Source organism: Garra rufa, unplaced genomic scaffold (assembly GCF_049309525.1).
Source record: "Garra rufa unplaced genomic scaffold, GarRuf1.0 hap1_unplaced_175, whole genome shotgun sequence".
Classification (NCBI taxonomy): Eukaryota; Metazoa; Chordata; class Actinopteri; order Cypriniformes; family Cyprinidae; genus Garra; species Garra rufa.
In genome coordinates this window covers 1-15940 of record NW_027394450.1, presented here as the reverse complement: position 1 = coordinate 15940, position 15940 = coordinate 1, and the positions used below count along the sequence as shown (strand labels likewise).

General features: G+C 36.2%; 1 protein-coding gene across 4 annotated transcripts; it reads left to right on the top strand.

Annotated features, from left to right (window-relative positions):
* The first annotated feature begins 993 nt into the window (after window positions 1–993).
* LOC141316977 (myelin protein P0-like) lies at window positions 994–13187 on the top strand. 4 transcript variants are annotated; one of them, XM_073832847.1, is made up of 6 exons: window positions 994–1147; window positions 3007–3170; window positions 4886–5099; window positions 5748–5877; window positions 6331–6379; window positions 11583–13187. In XM_073832847.1, the coding sequence occupies exons 1-6, from the start codon at window positions 1102–1104 to the stop codon at window positions 11598–11600; spliced, it is 621 nt and encodes a 206-aa protein (XP_073688948.1). In that variant the 5' UTR covers window positions 994–1101; the 3' UTR covers window positions 11601–13187. The 4 variants fall into 4 exon arrangements, with proteins under 4 accessions (XP_073688948.1, XP_073688949.1, XP_073688946.1 ...); XM_073832848.1 differs by having other exon boundaries at window positions 11484–13187; XM_073832845.1 differs by having other exon boundaries at window positions 9628–13187.
* Window positions 13188–15940: the final 2753 nt, after the last annotated feature.

Here is a 15940-nt window from a genome sequence, read left to right as displayed (position 1 = left end):
TTATTTACAGTATATTTAAACTTCTATAATTTGTTGATACTTTATTTTTTTGAAATAATTCCACTTCTGCAATAATCTGCTGATTGTCTTCTTTAAAAAGAGACCAACCTTAGATCTGTATTCCACAGTGTTCATGAATTACAACAATTGAAGTTAGGATAGTGCACGTTCACGCATATTTAAAAAAAATGGGGGTGACAGTTAAGGGGTTAAAGATGAAGTGTTGGTCCAGTTTAATATGCAAATTTAGGTAGTTTGATTCGTCCGATAGTTTAAACACCATGGCGCTGTCAATACGTTGCTTTGGCAACATTGGCTCAACCATTTGGCTTAAATTTGAACATCGTTACATTATTTGGTGATGCTGGCGGCACATAAATTATACCCTTCACCTTTCTGTCCATCGCCCTTGCTGTTCTGGTGAATGTGAGTGGCAGGCAGATGGCGACCGGGTCAGGACAGGTGAGATTGAAAAGACCTGCAGCTCATTGTGTTTTCAGACCGGCGGCTTCTCAGGGTATGTTTTGTTTATAGAGCCGAATCATCAGCATAAGAGAGGAAGGATTTACAGACAAACAGCACTCAACTGTGACAGGATAAGGAGAAGGGAGGTATCAGAGTATTAAACCACAGATACACACACACACACACACTGAACTCCAAATACAATCTGACTCACTTAGAGATTGTCTTTCTTTATTGCTGCAGTGTCTTTGTCCTTCAAATTTGATCTTTCCTTGTCAAACAGATGCCGCGATGCTTTTATTAACTAGCTGAAGAGCGAGAGAGAGAACTCATTCTCAGGTTATTGTATCACTTGTCCTTTCTATATCGTGTTCATAGACAGTCTTTCAGAGGGAGAGGGAGCGAGGGAGACTATCGTGTCAGGGACGGGGCCAAAGAGAAGGCAAGAGATAATGAGGTGGTGGAGGCAGGGCTTAAGATTGGGGTGTGGTTGGGTATAAAGTCCAGCACTGAATAGTCTCATCTTGATGCCCTCTGGTCTCATTCCCTTCTTCCCTCCATCTCTTGTCCTTTCTCCATCCCTCGCTCTCTTGGAACCCCTCACATAGTGACCTGCGGGGAGATCGGAGGGAGATCATGCTGTCTGTACTGGCACTGACATCCGTGGTGCTCTTGGGCATAGGTAAATACATTTCATCCATCTTGCATTTCAACATTTTGTAAAAGCAAACTAACTTTGAAGCTAACTAGACAATATAAAAAAAAGTCCTTCTGGACAGTATGACAAAATTATTGTATGATCAGACTCACCTGTGGTTTGAGCACCTGTTGCCTACCTGTTCAAAACTGGCCAGGTTTGACAGATGAGCTAGATCAGAAAGGACTGATCACACAGTCTTTCCTACATTTTTTACTGCTCTTTTCTATTTTAACTCGAGCATTTTATTCTCTCAATTATGTCTGTAGGTCATCAGTTCTTTCTTTTTGTGTTTTGTGTAATTTGTTTTTGTTCCTTTTTTCTAAATGTGCAATACTATTAAGTTGAATAAACAGCAGATCAATGACATTACAAAAACAAGCATTTTTTTTGTTCTGGTTCAAGGTTTGTTTTTGTATCAGTTGTCTATTTAATGAATTTAAGCTTTTGTAATACTTTCTAATGTGTACTTTTCTCACTGTTCTGCTCACCAAGCCTGCATTTATTTGATCTAAAGTACAGCAAAAACAGTAACATTTTGAAATATTTTTACTATTTAAAATACTATTTAAAATATTTAGTTTTTAGTTTTAGTTACATTTTCAGCATCATTACTCCTGTCTTCAGATCCAGTTCAAGAAATATTTATTATTATTATTATCAATATTTAAAACAGTTGAGTATGTTTTTTTCAGGATTCTTTTGCTGATTAGAAAGATCCAAAGATTAGCATTTATCTGAAATGAAAAGCTTTTGTAACGTTATACACTATAGCATTCAAAAGCTTGGAGGCAAATTTTTTATTTTTTATTTATTTATTTTTTTTTGGGGGGGAAGAAATTACAGTAATTAATACTTTTATTTAGCAAGGATGCTTTAAATTGATCAAAAGTGATGATTAAGACATTTATAATCTTACAAAAGATTTCTATTTCAGATACACTGTAAAAGGTTTTCACCAGTTTCAACTTAAAAACTTAAGTTTAGCAGCTGCCTTAAAATGTTAAGTTAAATCAACTTAAGTCATTTAAACTCACAAGTTAGATCAACTAATTTTTATTGTAATAAGTTCAAATGACTTGTAGTTTTAAGTTGATTTAACTTGAAAACTTAAGGCAGCTGCTGAACTTAGGCTTTTAAGTTGAATCTGGTGAAAACTTTTTACAGTGTAAATGCTGTTCTTCTGAACTTTATTCTTTATTCTTTAACGAAACCTGAAAAAAATACTACTCGGCTGTTTTTAACATAATAATAATAATAAATGTTGGAGTAATGATGCTAAAATTCAGCATTTAAATCACAGGAATAAATTACATTTTAAAATATATTCAAATAGAAAACAGTTTTTTTTATTTTTGAAAAACTTTTTGAAATAATTTTACTGTTTTGCTGTACTTTGGATAAATAAATGCAGGCTTGTTGAGCAGAAGAGACTTCTTTAAAAACAGTAAATCATACTGTTCAAAAACTTTTGACTACTAGTGGATATATAATTATTTAAACTTTTAAATATGTATTTTTATATATGTTAAAAAAATTGAGAAAGTAAGGAAAATTTTATGATTGATTGATGTTCATTTTATGACTGTGATTGTGATTTATGATTTTAATATTAATTTGTGCAAATTAATATTCATGTGGCTGTCATTTACAAATAAATATTTAAAGACAAATTGTTGACTTTCAAGCTTCAAAGATGTTCTTGAGGTAAATTATTATTATTATTATTATTATTTGCATATTATTAGCATTTCACATCTCCAGCCTTACGGTTTTATTCATTTTATAGATTTGTGTTCCCATGTAGGCTAATATTCCTCATTCTGTGTGTTTGTATTCTCCAGCCTCTCAGACCACGGCTATTGTTGTGTATACAAGCTGGGAGAGACATGCGCTGTTTGGCTCAGATGTCAGACTCTCCTGCTCTTTCTTCTCTTGGCAATGGACTTCTCCAGACGTAACCTTCTCATGGCACTACCGTCCAGATGGGGCTAAAGACAGCATCTCAGTGCGTAGATACACACATGCAGAAACTATACCTTTAAAGAGATAGTTAACCCAAAAATTCATGGGTCACATATAGTACATTATTGCATGGAACACATGAGAGATATTTTTCAGAATGTCCAGGCTTCTTTTTTCTTTGCCCTAGGCACCCATCCATATTTCTTCTAAACATCTCTTTTTGTGTTCCTTTGCAAAAGAGAAAGTTCTACAGGTTATACAAAGAATAAAGGCAGATTAATGGTTCTGATTTATTTTATTTGCACTTATTTCTATTTCTGAATAGTCAAACATTCTTCAGTTAACAAAGCAAACCAAGGCAACAAAGGCATCAAAAGAATATTGAATATTCACATCACATAACTTTGACTGGATGTCTTATTGTAGGTCTATATCTTAATAAAAAGAAAATTAAAAAGGCAGTACTTGTTTGAGAGCCGCTCTTTCAGTTTCACAAGTTTTTAATAATTATTTTAATTAGCAATTACAGCATGAAGCCTCATATTAGACGTGTAGTGTGATTGCATTTCCTTAAACCTGTTAAAAGGTGTTTGCACTGGTAGTGTAACTCACATATCTGTATGAAAACATGCCCACCCCTTAGGAATAATATCCTTGTGTCTGTGTGGTTTGTAGAGATAATTACCATGCAAATAGAAATATTAGGTCCTTGTGGGTGTAAGTCGGCCAACTGGCTGCATTCATTTCTGGATGCTTGTTCATACAGGTAATTCCAGTAGTTCAAAATCTAATTTTATTCGCTGTGCAGTGGAACAGAGTGAATTGAATAGCATGACTTTATTTGATTTATATAATAGTTTATCAGTATAATTATTAAATTTAAAAAAATCTGTAAAATCACATTATACACTAAAAGTAGTTTTGCTGTGAAGATTCTCTGCTTTCTTTTAAATTGATACATTTGTTTAAATATAGTTTTCGATTTTATGATAAGATTGAGGTCAAAAGTTTACATACACAGTGTCTGAGAGACTATTATGCAACTATTACAGAAGGTTCAAACGCTCACTGATGCTTCAGAAGGCAATAATGCATTAAGAGCCGGGGGTGAAAACGTTTTAAATTTAAAGATCAGGGTAAATTTAACTAATTTTGTCTTCTGGGAAACATGTTTGTGTCTTCTGTAGCTTCTGTTGGTCATGACTAAATGAAAAAAATATGATATTTGGCCAAAATAAGAAAATTGTACACATCTTCATTCTGTTCAAAAGTTTACACCCCTGGCTCTTAATGCATTGTTTTTCTTTCTGGAGCATCAGTGAATGTTTGAAACTTTTGTAATAGTCGCATATGACTCTCTCAGTTGTCCTCAGTGTGAAAAGATGGATCTCAAAATCATACAGTCATTGTTAGAAAGGGGTCAAATACACAAAAATGCTGAAAAACCAAATAATTTGTTGGACCTGAAGGACTTTTCTGAAGTTTTCTGAACTGTTCAGGACAAACAAGGGACTCATGAACAACTATCATAAAAAAATTTTAAAAATCAGCTGTGGATCATCAACTATTATTTTCTCTTGTAAATGTCTTTTATGTGAAATATCTTATTCAGGTTAGTACTAAATAAAAAAATAACACATATTTTGTATGATCCCTCTTATGTTGGTAAAATAATTAACATGTTGTAGATTCTGCAAGGTGTGTGTAAACTTGACCTCAGCTGTAGGATGATAATATAAACTATCTATCATTATTTAGATTTTCCACTACGGAGGTGGAGTTGCCTATGCAGATAACAAAGGCCTGTTCCGGGACCGTCTGGAATTTGTGGGGAACCCAAATCGCCGTGATGGTTCTATCGTGATCAAGAATGTGGACTACGCAGACAATGGAACTTTCACCTGTGACGCCAAGAACCCACCTGACATTGTCGGCCGCCCCTCCAGCGTTCGACTGCTAGTGTTTGAGAAGGGTAACTGATTATTATAAACATTTTGTCTTCATCTACTAATAAAAAATGATTTTAAACGAGCTACACAGGAAAACATTCTGGTCCCTCTTTTGCTTTCCTCTCATGCTGCAGTTACTATCAGGCTTTTTGCCTTTAGGCCCATCTTCTTCCAGGGTGGCATACAAAATCTAGCAGATCATATGGCAGGAGATGAAAGTTTGCTGCTAATGGAAGCACAAAATAACAGTAAAGCAGACAGACCTGAGTGGTTTCCTTGTGTGGTCGTACATTTTTTTTTTTTCTGAGAGTACAATTTCCATGAAAAATAGCTGTTGTTGAATCCACATGCCTCACACGGAGACTAATTCATCAAATAAATGCATTTTTGCACAGGTGTTTTTGATTTTCCTCTTTGTTTCCTTTTTAAACAGTAAATTTAACTTCTCACTGCGGTATTAGTGGGATATGCCGGCTTGGTTGCGAGGAAAAAATGAGAGCATTTCCAGGTGGACATTGATTGATGTTGTTTGCAGTTGTTTTACAGTAATATAGTCGTGTCCGTAAAAACCCCCAGCACATAAAACAGGTGCATTAAGGCAAAGACAAAATGCAGCTAATAGATCAGTAAAGCTGTATAGGAGCACTTTATATTCTCTCTTTCTCTCTCAGTTCCAGTCCAGGCTGGTGTGATAACAGGGGCCATTATTGGCGTAGTGTTGGGACTGCTGATCCTCATTGTGGCAATATACTATCTGATGCGTTTCCTGGTCGCCAGACGAGTGTTCAGCTTGAGCATGAGGTCAGTCTGGGAGTATCTGCTCCCTCAAGCCCGACCCGAGCCTCTGCCCGGCCTTGACACACACGCTCCTATTCACACGCACACGCTTACCACGACACAGCCCAGATCCCCACCAGTCACACACGTCATGAGCAAGGCATTGACAGACCCTCTAGTTAAACCGGGAATTACTAAGTCACCTATTCTCTCATAGCCAGACTAATATACTCTATTTTACTAGGAACTCCACACTTAGACAAGAAAAGTAATTTGTTTTTATGTGCTTGTCTATAAATATTAAGTATCTGCTTTTTTCACTCAATAACTCAATATACTGTTTATACTACTTGTAAATGACAAACTTTCAGCTGTCTGAAGCTGAGACTATAGGACAGCTACATAACAAGCAGTTGAGTCCTCCTTCCACCAGGTGGCCACATTGTTCATGCAATTTTTGTATTTTTGTCCCCTTAGTAAACATGGCAAGAAAGGCAAAGGAAAAGAAGGATCACAGCAAAAACAGGCAAGTGCTCACCTGCGTCCACCCTAAACATGCACGCAAACACACACATGCAAGCACACATTCACATGCACACATGCTTGCTAGTTTCTTTCACTTGCGCTTTATTAAAGACCTCCTGTCCTCCAGTGGTCTCCCCCTCTTTTGTCTGTGGTTAGTTTTGTCCACTTTCCTTTTTAAAACAAGTAAAGTCAGTACATTTCCACACACTGCCAGTCAGAAGTTTGTAATATGTAAGATTTTTTGGTTTGAACGACTGTCAAAAATACAGTAATATTGTTAAATATTATTACAGTTTAAAATAACTGTTTCTGTTTTAATATATTTTAAAATGGAATTTATTCCTGTGATGAAAAGCTCAATTTTTAAGCATCATTACTCCAGTCTTCAGTGTCACATGATCCTACAGAAATCATTCTAATATGCTGATTTTCAGTTGTGCTGCTTTATATTTTTTGGAAACTGTAACATTATTTAAAAGTTTGAGGTAAAAAGAAGTGACGGAAAAGATATTTATTCATTTCAAATAAGAGCTGTTCTTTTGAACTTCCCATTTATCAAAGAATCCTGAGGGGAAAAATATTCCACAAAAATATTAAGCAGCAAAAGCTGTTTCCAGTGATAATAAGAACCATTATTAATAATTGAGCACCAAATCAGCATATTAGAATGATTTCTGAAGGATTGACACTGAAGACTGAAGTATTGGTTTTTGAAAACGTGGCTTTGCCATCACTGGAATAAATTACATTTTAAAAAATTTATTAAAAAAAAAAAAAAACCAGTCTTGGTGGGCATAAGATACCTTTTTTAAAAAACTTAAAAAAATCTTATATATTCTAAACTTTTGACTGATAGTGTATATTTACTAGGTTTAATTAAGGTTTAACCAGACAAAATAATGAAATAATATTTTGTAGTAGTATTAAATATAATTAAAGCATAGTCCTAAAAAATTAAATGAATAAATAAGTGTAATTCAATAATACAAATAAGCGCTAATGAAATCGAAATCGGCTCATCGAATTCAAAGCTCCAATTAAAGCTACATCTACCTCAGTGTTTGTGCTCCTGTCAGCATTCCAGTTTATGAAGGCTCATTCGCAATGCATGTAAACATACTTGTAATCCAGTACATGTCTAGACCAGAGTAGCTGTACCTCATCAAAAATAGAAGCAGTGGAGATTTGGGGCATAGCATTGGTGTCAAAACTACATTTCTTGAAGGATACAAGCACACAGGCATGTTTGTTGTTGCTACATATACTGCAATTGCGTGCAATAAGCCATGTCGAGAAATATTATAACGAGCCGTAAGATACCTATGGGACGACAAAGGTTAAACCAAAATGCAAAAATGAAAGCTGATTTGTAGTTCAGATTTAAGAATTCATTATCACTCTCGGCCCTATTTTCCTGTGGACTTAGGGATCGCCATATCAGTGTCGTTGAGCTGGCAATCAAATGGAGCTCATACATCTTTTTCCTCTGCTAACGTGCCATTCATTTACATACCACCTTACTTTTCTCTTTCTGTCCCTCTGGGTTTATTTTCTTCTGTGCACTTTTCCACGCCATTATCCTTCACTTTCTCCATATCACTGATTTTTCTCCTCTAGCTGTCTCGTCCCCTCCCTTTCCTGCTGTCCTCCGTTCTCTCCACAGGTGAAGAGTAAAATGCTGTCAGACTGAATCATGTATCCGCTTTAATCGTGTATTATATCATGACAAACACTATCATGTACAATCAAGCCACTGCATCTCATCTCTTACAGGAACAAAGTAGCAGATTTTCAATCTTGTATTGTTTATGTTCTTTCTGTCTTTATTGCCTTTATTCTTTCGTTCTTTCTGTCATAAGTTTCGGTATACGCTCCTCTATTTGTGCTCCTCTGTGTGCGTCTCTTGTCAGCTTCACTCTTTCTCTTTCACTTCTTTATTTTTTTGGTTCTGTCAGAGTAAACCCAGTCCACCCTCCAATGTTCAGTGAACTGAATGCAGGTTGCAGGACTTTAAAATCCCATAGCGGAAACCTGCTGCATAGTTTAACACGAGTATTTGTGACCCTGGGCCACAAAACCAGTCATAAAGGAGAATAATAAGCTTTCCATTGATGTATGGTTTGTTAGTGTAGATCAATAATTAGCCGAGATACAACTATTTGAAAATCTGGAATCTGAGGGTGCAAAAGAATCTAAATATTGAGAAAATTGCCTTTAAATAAAATTCTTAATTTCTTAAGTTCTTAATTAAATTCTTAAGTTGTCCAAATTAAATTCTTAGCAATGCATATTACTAATCAAAAATTATGTTTTGATATATTTATGGTAGCAAATTTACTAAATGTGTTAATGGAACATGATCTTTACTTAATATCCTAATGAAATTTGGCATAAAAGTGTATCATTTTGACCCATACAATGCAACTTATGACTGGTTTTGTGGTCCAGGGTCACATTTATATTACAAAAGCAGTAAGATGTACAGTAACTGTAAACCTTTCTTGGACATATTTCTAGATTTTATATATATTCATATTTTCAGGTTAAAAACAAGTTCTGTCAACAGAATTCTAAATTCTGCGGTAATCAGGTTTAACTTGTATTTACTAAGTGTTTAATTTCTGCACTTCTAATAGCATCAAATGCAAAAAATAATGACATTGCATCTTTCCAAAACTCTCCTTCCAACATTTTATTGTTTGAACAAATAGGATGCCCTGCCAAAACCCATAATGCAATGTTTCTCTATTCAAAAAATCCATTGGGTTAAAAAATGATTCACTTCCGTAGTGCAGCACCATTTCAGGTTTCTGACAGAACTGAACCTTCTTTATGAAAAAATCAAAAGATAATCAAACATGTTTCAGCATCCCAAGGGGTCAAAGGTCAGCTGTATAAGATTCTTTTATTCAGGTGCTGTGATGTCACGCTATCACTCCCTAACTGGCCACTTCCTGTTTTGTCCTCCCTTTCCAGAAACCGAAAGTTCCCCTGGTGTTCATCTCCTTCTAACCACTCGTTTAGCATTTCACTCTCTTTTTTCTTCTTCTTCTTCTTCTCTTCTGTAATGAAACTACCTCCCCTATTCTGGTTCCTCATATCCGTTAAACTCACCTGACCATTCCCACCTAATCCACATCTTCCCTCCTCTCTCTTTATCCTTCTTGCTTTCTTTCTATCTCTCTATTTCTCTCTTTCCTCCCGTAGTGACTCACTCCTCCCCTCTCCACACTCCCTCTCTTTTTCCAGGCTTTGGCTGTGACGGATCCGGCCAAGCTGAAGGCGGCAGCGTCAGAGAAGAAGAAACAGGAGTCTCGCAGGGAGAAGAAATAGGGATTGTGGAGCAGAGAGCTAGAGCTCCTGAGCGGGGCCGCCTCCACCCAGACCCAAGCCCAGGAAGAGGCAGCGGGGATGGGCAGGCAGGGCAGGGTTCTTATGACCATTGAGCTAGAGCTCACTAAACAAGAAAAAGAGGGAGGGCAAACTAAAACGAGTCCCGCCGCGTTCTTTTCGCAACTTGCGCGCAAAATCCATCTCAAGTGAGAGAGACGGGTATGAAAAGAGGGGGTGGTGGAGAGTTTTGGAGGCGAGGAGTTAAAGGTGAATCTTTAAAAACAGGAGGACAGGAGAGGGGTGAAGTTTGTCTTATTTGAATTTCAACTTAAAATAGAAGTGTGAAAAAAATACTGTGTCCAATCTAGGTGCAGCATGACAAAGCTACAAACTGCAAACTCGATATCTATTATATAATTATAGTATATAATTATTATATATTATAATTACATATACATTGTGTTGCTACATGCGACCACAAAACCAGCCATAAGAGTACATTTTTTGAAATTAAGATTTATAAATAGCTTTCTACTGATGTATGGTTTGTTAGGATAGGACAATATTTGGCTGAGATGCAACTATTTGAAAATATGCAATCAGAGGGTGCAGAAAAATCTAAATATTGAGAAAATCGCCTTTAAAGTTGTCCAAATGAAGTTCTTAGCAATGCATATTACCAATAAAAAAGTACGTTTTGATATATTCACGGTCGGATATTTACAAAATGTCTTCGTGGAACATGATCTTAATATCCTAATGATTTTTGGCATGAAAGAAAAATCTGTCATTTTGACCCATACAGTGTATTTTTGGCTATTGCTACTTAAGACTGGTTTTTGCAGTTTTGTAGTTTGTATGTTCAGTTGTGTAGCACCGCCCGCATTAAAATCCACATTTAGTGAGGTTCAAAATTCTGAATAGCTTCTATTTTACAATGTACTTTAATGCATTTTTATAATCAGTTTAACAATTTGATTCAAAATTGAAGTAAAAAAAAAAAAGATATGAATTTTAGAATCTGTTAGTATTTGATTTGTCCCTCTTTTGCATTAATAAGCAGGATTCAAGAAGCACAAAGTACCTGATGATCATTTTTTTCATCATGATTTGAGATGATCCAAACAGCATTTTGTGCTCAAGTGGAAGCAAGAACATCTCACTGTACAAAGGAGTTAAACTATTGTATTAAACCACAAATAGTGCAAATAGTAAAGTTCTAAATCTTAAAACCTTCTGGGATTTCTTCCAGGTTAAATCCTAGATTGTCACTGTAGACGTTTAAACCCCACTCTAGTTGTAAATCGTACATCTGTTCTGTGAAAAAGCACTTGGTTTTTGTTTTCAGGGAGGTCAGACAAATTACTTGTCGCTTGAAAGTTGTTGTGTTGCACCTGGCTAAGACACAGTCTTTAAAAATATATAATAATAATAAAAATCACACATTCACAACAAAACCCAAAGCTGAGAGCCGTCCATTACGCACACGCTGACAGTTTGCGAGAGCTGTAATCATGGCAGAATGGTGAAGATTTCCTCTTGTTAAGTGACAGACAACTCTTTCTCTCAAATCTCAGTTCACACATGCAATCTTATACAAGAACACAATCCAAGCTGTACACTTTTCACACGTTGTACTTTTTGTTAAAAAATGATTTTGGAAACTTTATATTAACTGCCTTTTTTCTCATTCCCTCCCTCTCTTTCTCTGTTTTACTGCCTGTCTTTGTCTGTCTTTGTTCTTCCTATTCTCTAATCTCTCTTCCTTATAGCACTTCTGACACCTTTTTTGTCTTTTTTCTACTTTTCCATCTATATGTTCACCATTCTTGTCATCTGATATACTGGTGCTATTACATCACTTCCTGTAGGCCGGCCCCCAAAAGTAGCCTCCCTCCCCTTCCTTCTTTTACTGAGAGCTAAATATAGCACTAGTTTTTTTAGTCACAGAATCACACACTTTCATTTCAGCCTCATTCAATTTGTTCATATTTCGTCCAACAAACACTAATACTCACGGCAGCATCTCATGTATCCCATCAAGCAACTTTTAAATGCCATCCCAATGGGTGACAGGTTTTTGAATCTGACTTAGAGTAGTAGTGTGTTTTTGCTCTGACTGCAGTGACTGAAATATCCGAAATGACGTCGATACTGTTGGCAGAGACACTCAAACACACGCTGTGAGAGTTACTTGATACTCTAAGTCAAATTCTCATGTCTGTCCACATAAGCTGTTGTCTGACAAACAGCTGATTATTTTAACACTCGCTTGTAACTGGAGAACTATCTACGGTATGTCTCCCTTTTGTCTGCTGAGGGCCGGGTCCTATGGTTGCACTTTTTCCCTGACGTCTCCACACATATCATTTAGTAAGGCCCATCATCGCTCCATCCCGAGTCACAGTTTTACTTCACCTCTCTCTAATTCTCCTCTAACTATCACGAATGCTCATCCACCACCACCTCTTTTCATCCCCTGTTTCTGCTGGTAAGAAAACCCCAGTGCTCTCTCCTGCCCTCTGCTGCCCACAGGAGAAAACGTTTTCATTTCGGCCATACTGTCGCAAAGGCGTCAATGCAAAAAAATTGAGTTCATTTAGCTAGCTCTCTGCTGACTACGATAGATGCGTGTTTTTCACGCCTTTTCGTGTGTATGTTTGTAGTCTGATGATGTGTCTGTAACCTGTCAACGTGTTTGGGGAACAAAACAACATAAAAACAACTCTGTAGCAACATTCGTCACGTCGTCGTTCGTAATGACAAGCTGTGCAGCAGCACCCTGGGACTGTTTGTGTGTTGGAAGCAGAAATGTAATAGAGTTTAATGATGTTTAATAATATTTCTGCACTTTCATTTGACTGACATGGCAGAATTCATGTGGTTGTTTCTTCATGAAAGTGTTTACCATCAAGATGCTGAGGCCCGGGAAGTGATGCAGTGAGGGTGGACGGGTTTTTGGAAGTTTTTAAATTATGAAATACTGGGATGAAGAACTCGGACTGAACTCATATTCAGGTGAAAAGTCAAGCCAAAGTACAACAAACATCTCACAGTCTCACAGGATATGTTTTTTAGCTCAAGTCTTCATGTCTATGCATGTCAGCTCCAAACCAGAGAAGGGGAATGCTTGAAAAGTTATGGAATTGCAAGGGCTTGTGGGAAATATGTTTGTTAGCCTACAGACAGATGCTTTTTATGCATCTCAGAGTAAATGTCGAGCAGCCACATGGTACCTGCCATTAAACTGTGTTTAAATATCGGGGAATTCCCATGTTGTATGTATTGTGCACCTGTATTGGTACAGGCCTATGTAACCGTTCTCTCTTCAAACTCCATTAAAAAGTCTAATTATTTTTTACTTTTATTTTGACTTTAACCCAGCTAACTTTGGTTTTCTGTAAAGTGTCTTGTAAAAAGAAAAATCTCGAGTTTAAATAATTTCTGAAAAACGTCAATAAAAAATTCAGATCCCTTGTGTGTTTTTGTGTGCACTGAAAGATTGACCTGAATAACCATCAGCTGAGTGTTTTCACGACACGTCATCAGTCGGCCATATTGGCGGCGCTGAACATAATGCCACTAAACCAAACGAATCTCATATTTTGCTTATTTATAGACCTTTTTCCTGAGTAAATGATGAGTGCCACCATTACGAATTCTAATGTCACATTGGATGCTCTTCTGTTCCGGTCTCCATAGGAACCCATTCAAATGGCATCCATCTGTTTTTAATGTAGTTAATGTCTGCACCTTTGTGTCATTATGTCATTAAACTTTGAGGAGTGAAGCACTGACAAATGACGGTCATTGAGACATTGAGATGGCGCTATAGAGCTATGTGCTTTTTAAAAACATTTTGATAGGTTTAACATTAGATTAACAGCTCGGAATATAGGCTACTTTGACTAGAAACACTAAAGACCGGAAATGCAAAGCATTCTTCAGGTTACGTGACTTCGGCATTCAGGAAAAAGGTTAATTGCTGCTGAAAATGGTCAATTGTTTGGCCTGTACTAATCGTCAGACCGGGAAAAACATTTGGAATACTATAGACTGCCGTCATACAAATCAAGGAGAAGACTGCAAGAAACTGTTTGAGGAACAAATGGGGTTTGTGGTTGGCCAAACTGAACCAGGATTTCCAGGGCAAGAATCTTGACAACAACAACATTTGTGACCCTGGACCACAAAACCAGTCTTAAGTCACTGGGGTATGTTTGTAGCAATAGCCACAAATACATTGCATGGGTCAAAATTATTGATTTTTCTTTTATGTCAAAAATCATTAGGAAATTAAGTAAAGATCATGTTCCATGAAGATTTTTTTGTGAAATTCCTACTGTAAATGTATCAAAATGTAATATTTTTGATTAGTAATATGCATTGTTTAGATCCTAATTTGGACAACTTTAAAGGTGATTTTCTCAGGATTTTGATTTTTTTGCACCCTCAGATTCCATATTTTCAAATAGGTGTATCTCGGCCAAATATTGTCCTATCCTAACAAACCATACATCAATAGAAAGCTTATTTACTGTGTTTTCATATTATATATACATCTCAGTTTTGTAAAATTTAACCTTATGACTGGTTTTGTGGTCCAGGGTCACATTTGTGTTTGTTCTTGTGATTTCCTGTCAGGTAGGTGAAATATTAGGCTAATATCTTTTTTTTTATTAATGCTGCTTATATTACCACATAACTTTAGTTTGTCAAAATATTGTGCACTTTCTTGCTTACTAAGTCATTCTCTATATGATTTAACAGCTTCCACACGTTTCTTCCGTGGTTAGGCAGCATAAATTATCAGAACAACTATTCAGAAGTACATTAACCATGCAATCCATGTTGTTGTTTACATCGCCAGTATGGCCACGCATCCGGGTAACTGACCAAATCGTGTTAAAGAATAAGGTGGATAAACTATAGCTTAGATGTTAAATTATACTTATATTATTATAATATAAATTATACAGATAGATGTATCCTAAATTATAATTTTTTAAAGCAAGAACTACATAACTGGGTAAGTTGAAAATGTAAAAAGGTTCGTCTGTAAATTCGTGTGACTCTTGTTTACTCCTATTGTTGTTTTGGCATATGGGCTCAACATTGACGTTTCAATGTATCCTTTTACAAACACTTGAAAAAAAAGAAGCCTAGAAATAACGATAATGTTATGTTTTCTCCGTTTATTGTACTCTGCGATAAAGTCTCCGAGCACCTCTTGTTGTTTTGGTTACTACCTCTAGGGAACGCCGTTTTCTGTTCGCGAGCGCCTATAGGTAAATGTGTACGCTCTGGATCTAACGTTTTTGGATAGTACAATGATTGAAAATGCAGTTGAAAGGTTTCTTGTGTGCTGTAGATTTAAAATAAAGCACATTCAATTATTAGGGTGCAAAGGAGGGCGCGAAACGGTCTAAAATGACACATTTTATTTGTCAACAAATAGTCAGTAGGCCTAAAAGGACGTGGACACCAGAGGGCAAACGCAAGAGAGGCAGACTAGAACAAGAAATAAAGAACCTGAACCACACTTGAGGTACCATCCAGAGGTTGGCCAAGAACAGACAGGAATGGAAGACTTTTGTTGCTGCCCTACATGCCAGATGGATTATGGGTAGTAAGTAATCTAAAAGAACGTGCCTACCCTCGTTAAAATGTTGATCAAATGAGTGTTTTTTTAAAGCGTTTATTCTATTTGATTCTAATTTCAATGGAGTTTAAACCTTATTTTACTTTTTAAAACGCGTATTTGTGACCCTGGACCTGTGGACCACCAAACCAGTCATAAGGGATACATTTTTGAAATTGAGATTTACATGATCAAAGCGGTTAATAAGGTTTCCATTAATGTATGGTTTGTTAGAATATGACAATATTTGGCTGAGATACAACTTTGAAAATCTGGAATCTGAGGGTGCAAAATATAGTTCTTAGCAATGCATATTACTAATCAAAAATTACGTTTTGATAGCTATATTTACGGTAGGAAATTTACAAAATATCTTAATGGAACATGATCTTTACTTAATATCCTAATGATTTTTGGCATAAAAGAGAAGGCAATAATTTTGACCCATACAATGTATTTTTGGCTATTGCTACAAATATACCCTTGCTACTTAAGACTGGTTTAAGGGTCACATTTGTGATTTTTTAAATAAACAAGTGTTAAACATCAAAATAAAATGTTTTTTTTTTTTTTTTTTTTTGGTACAAG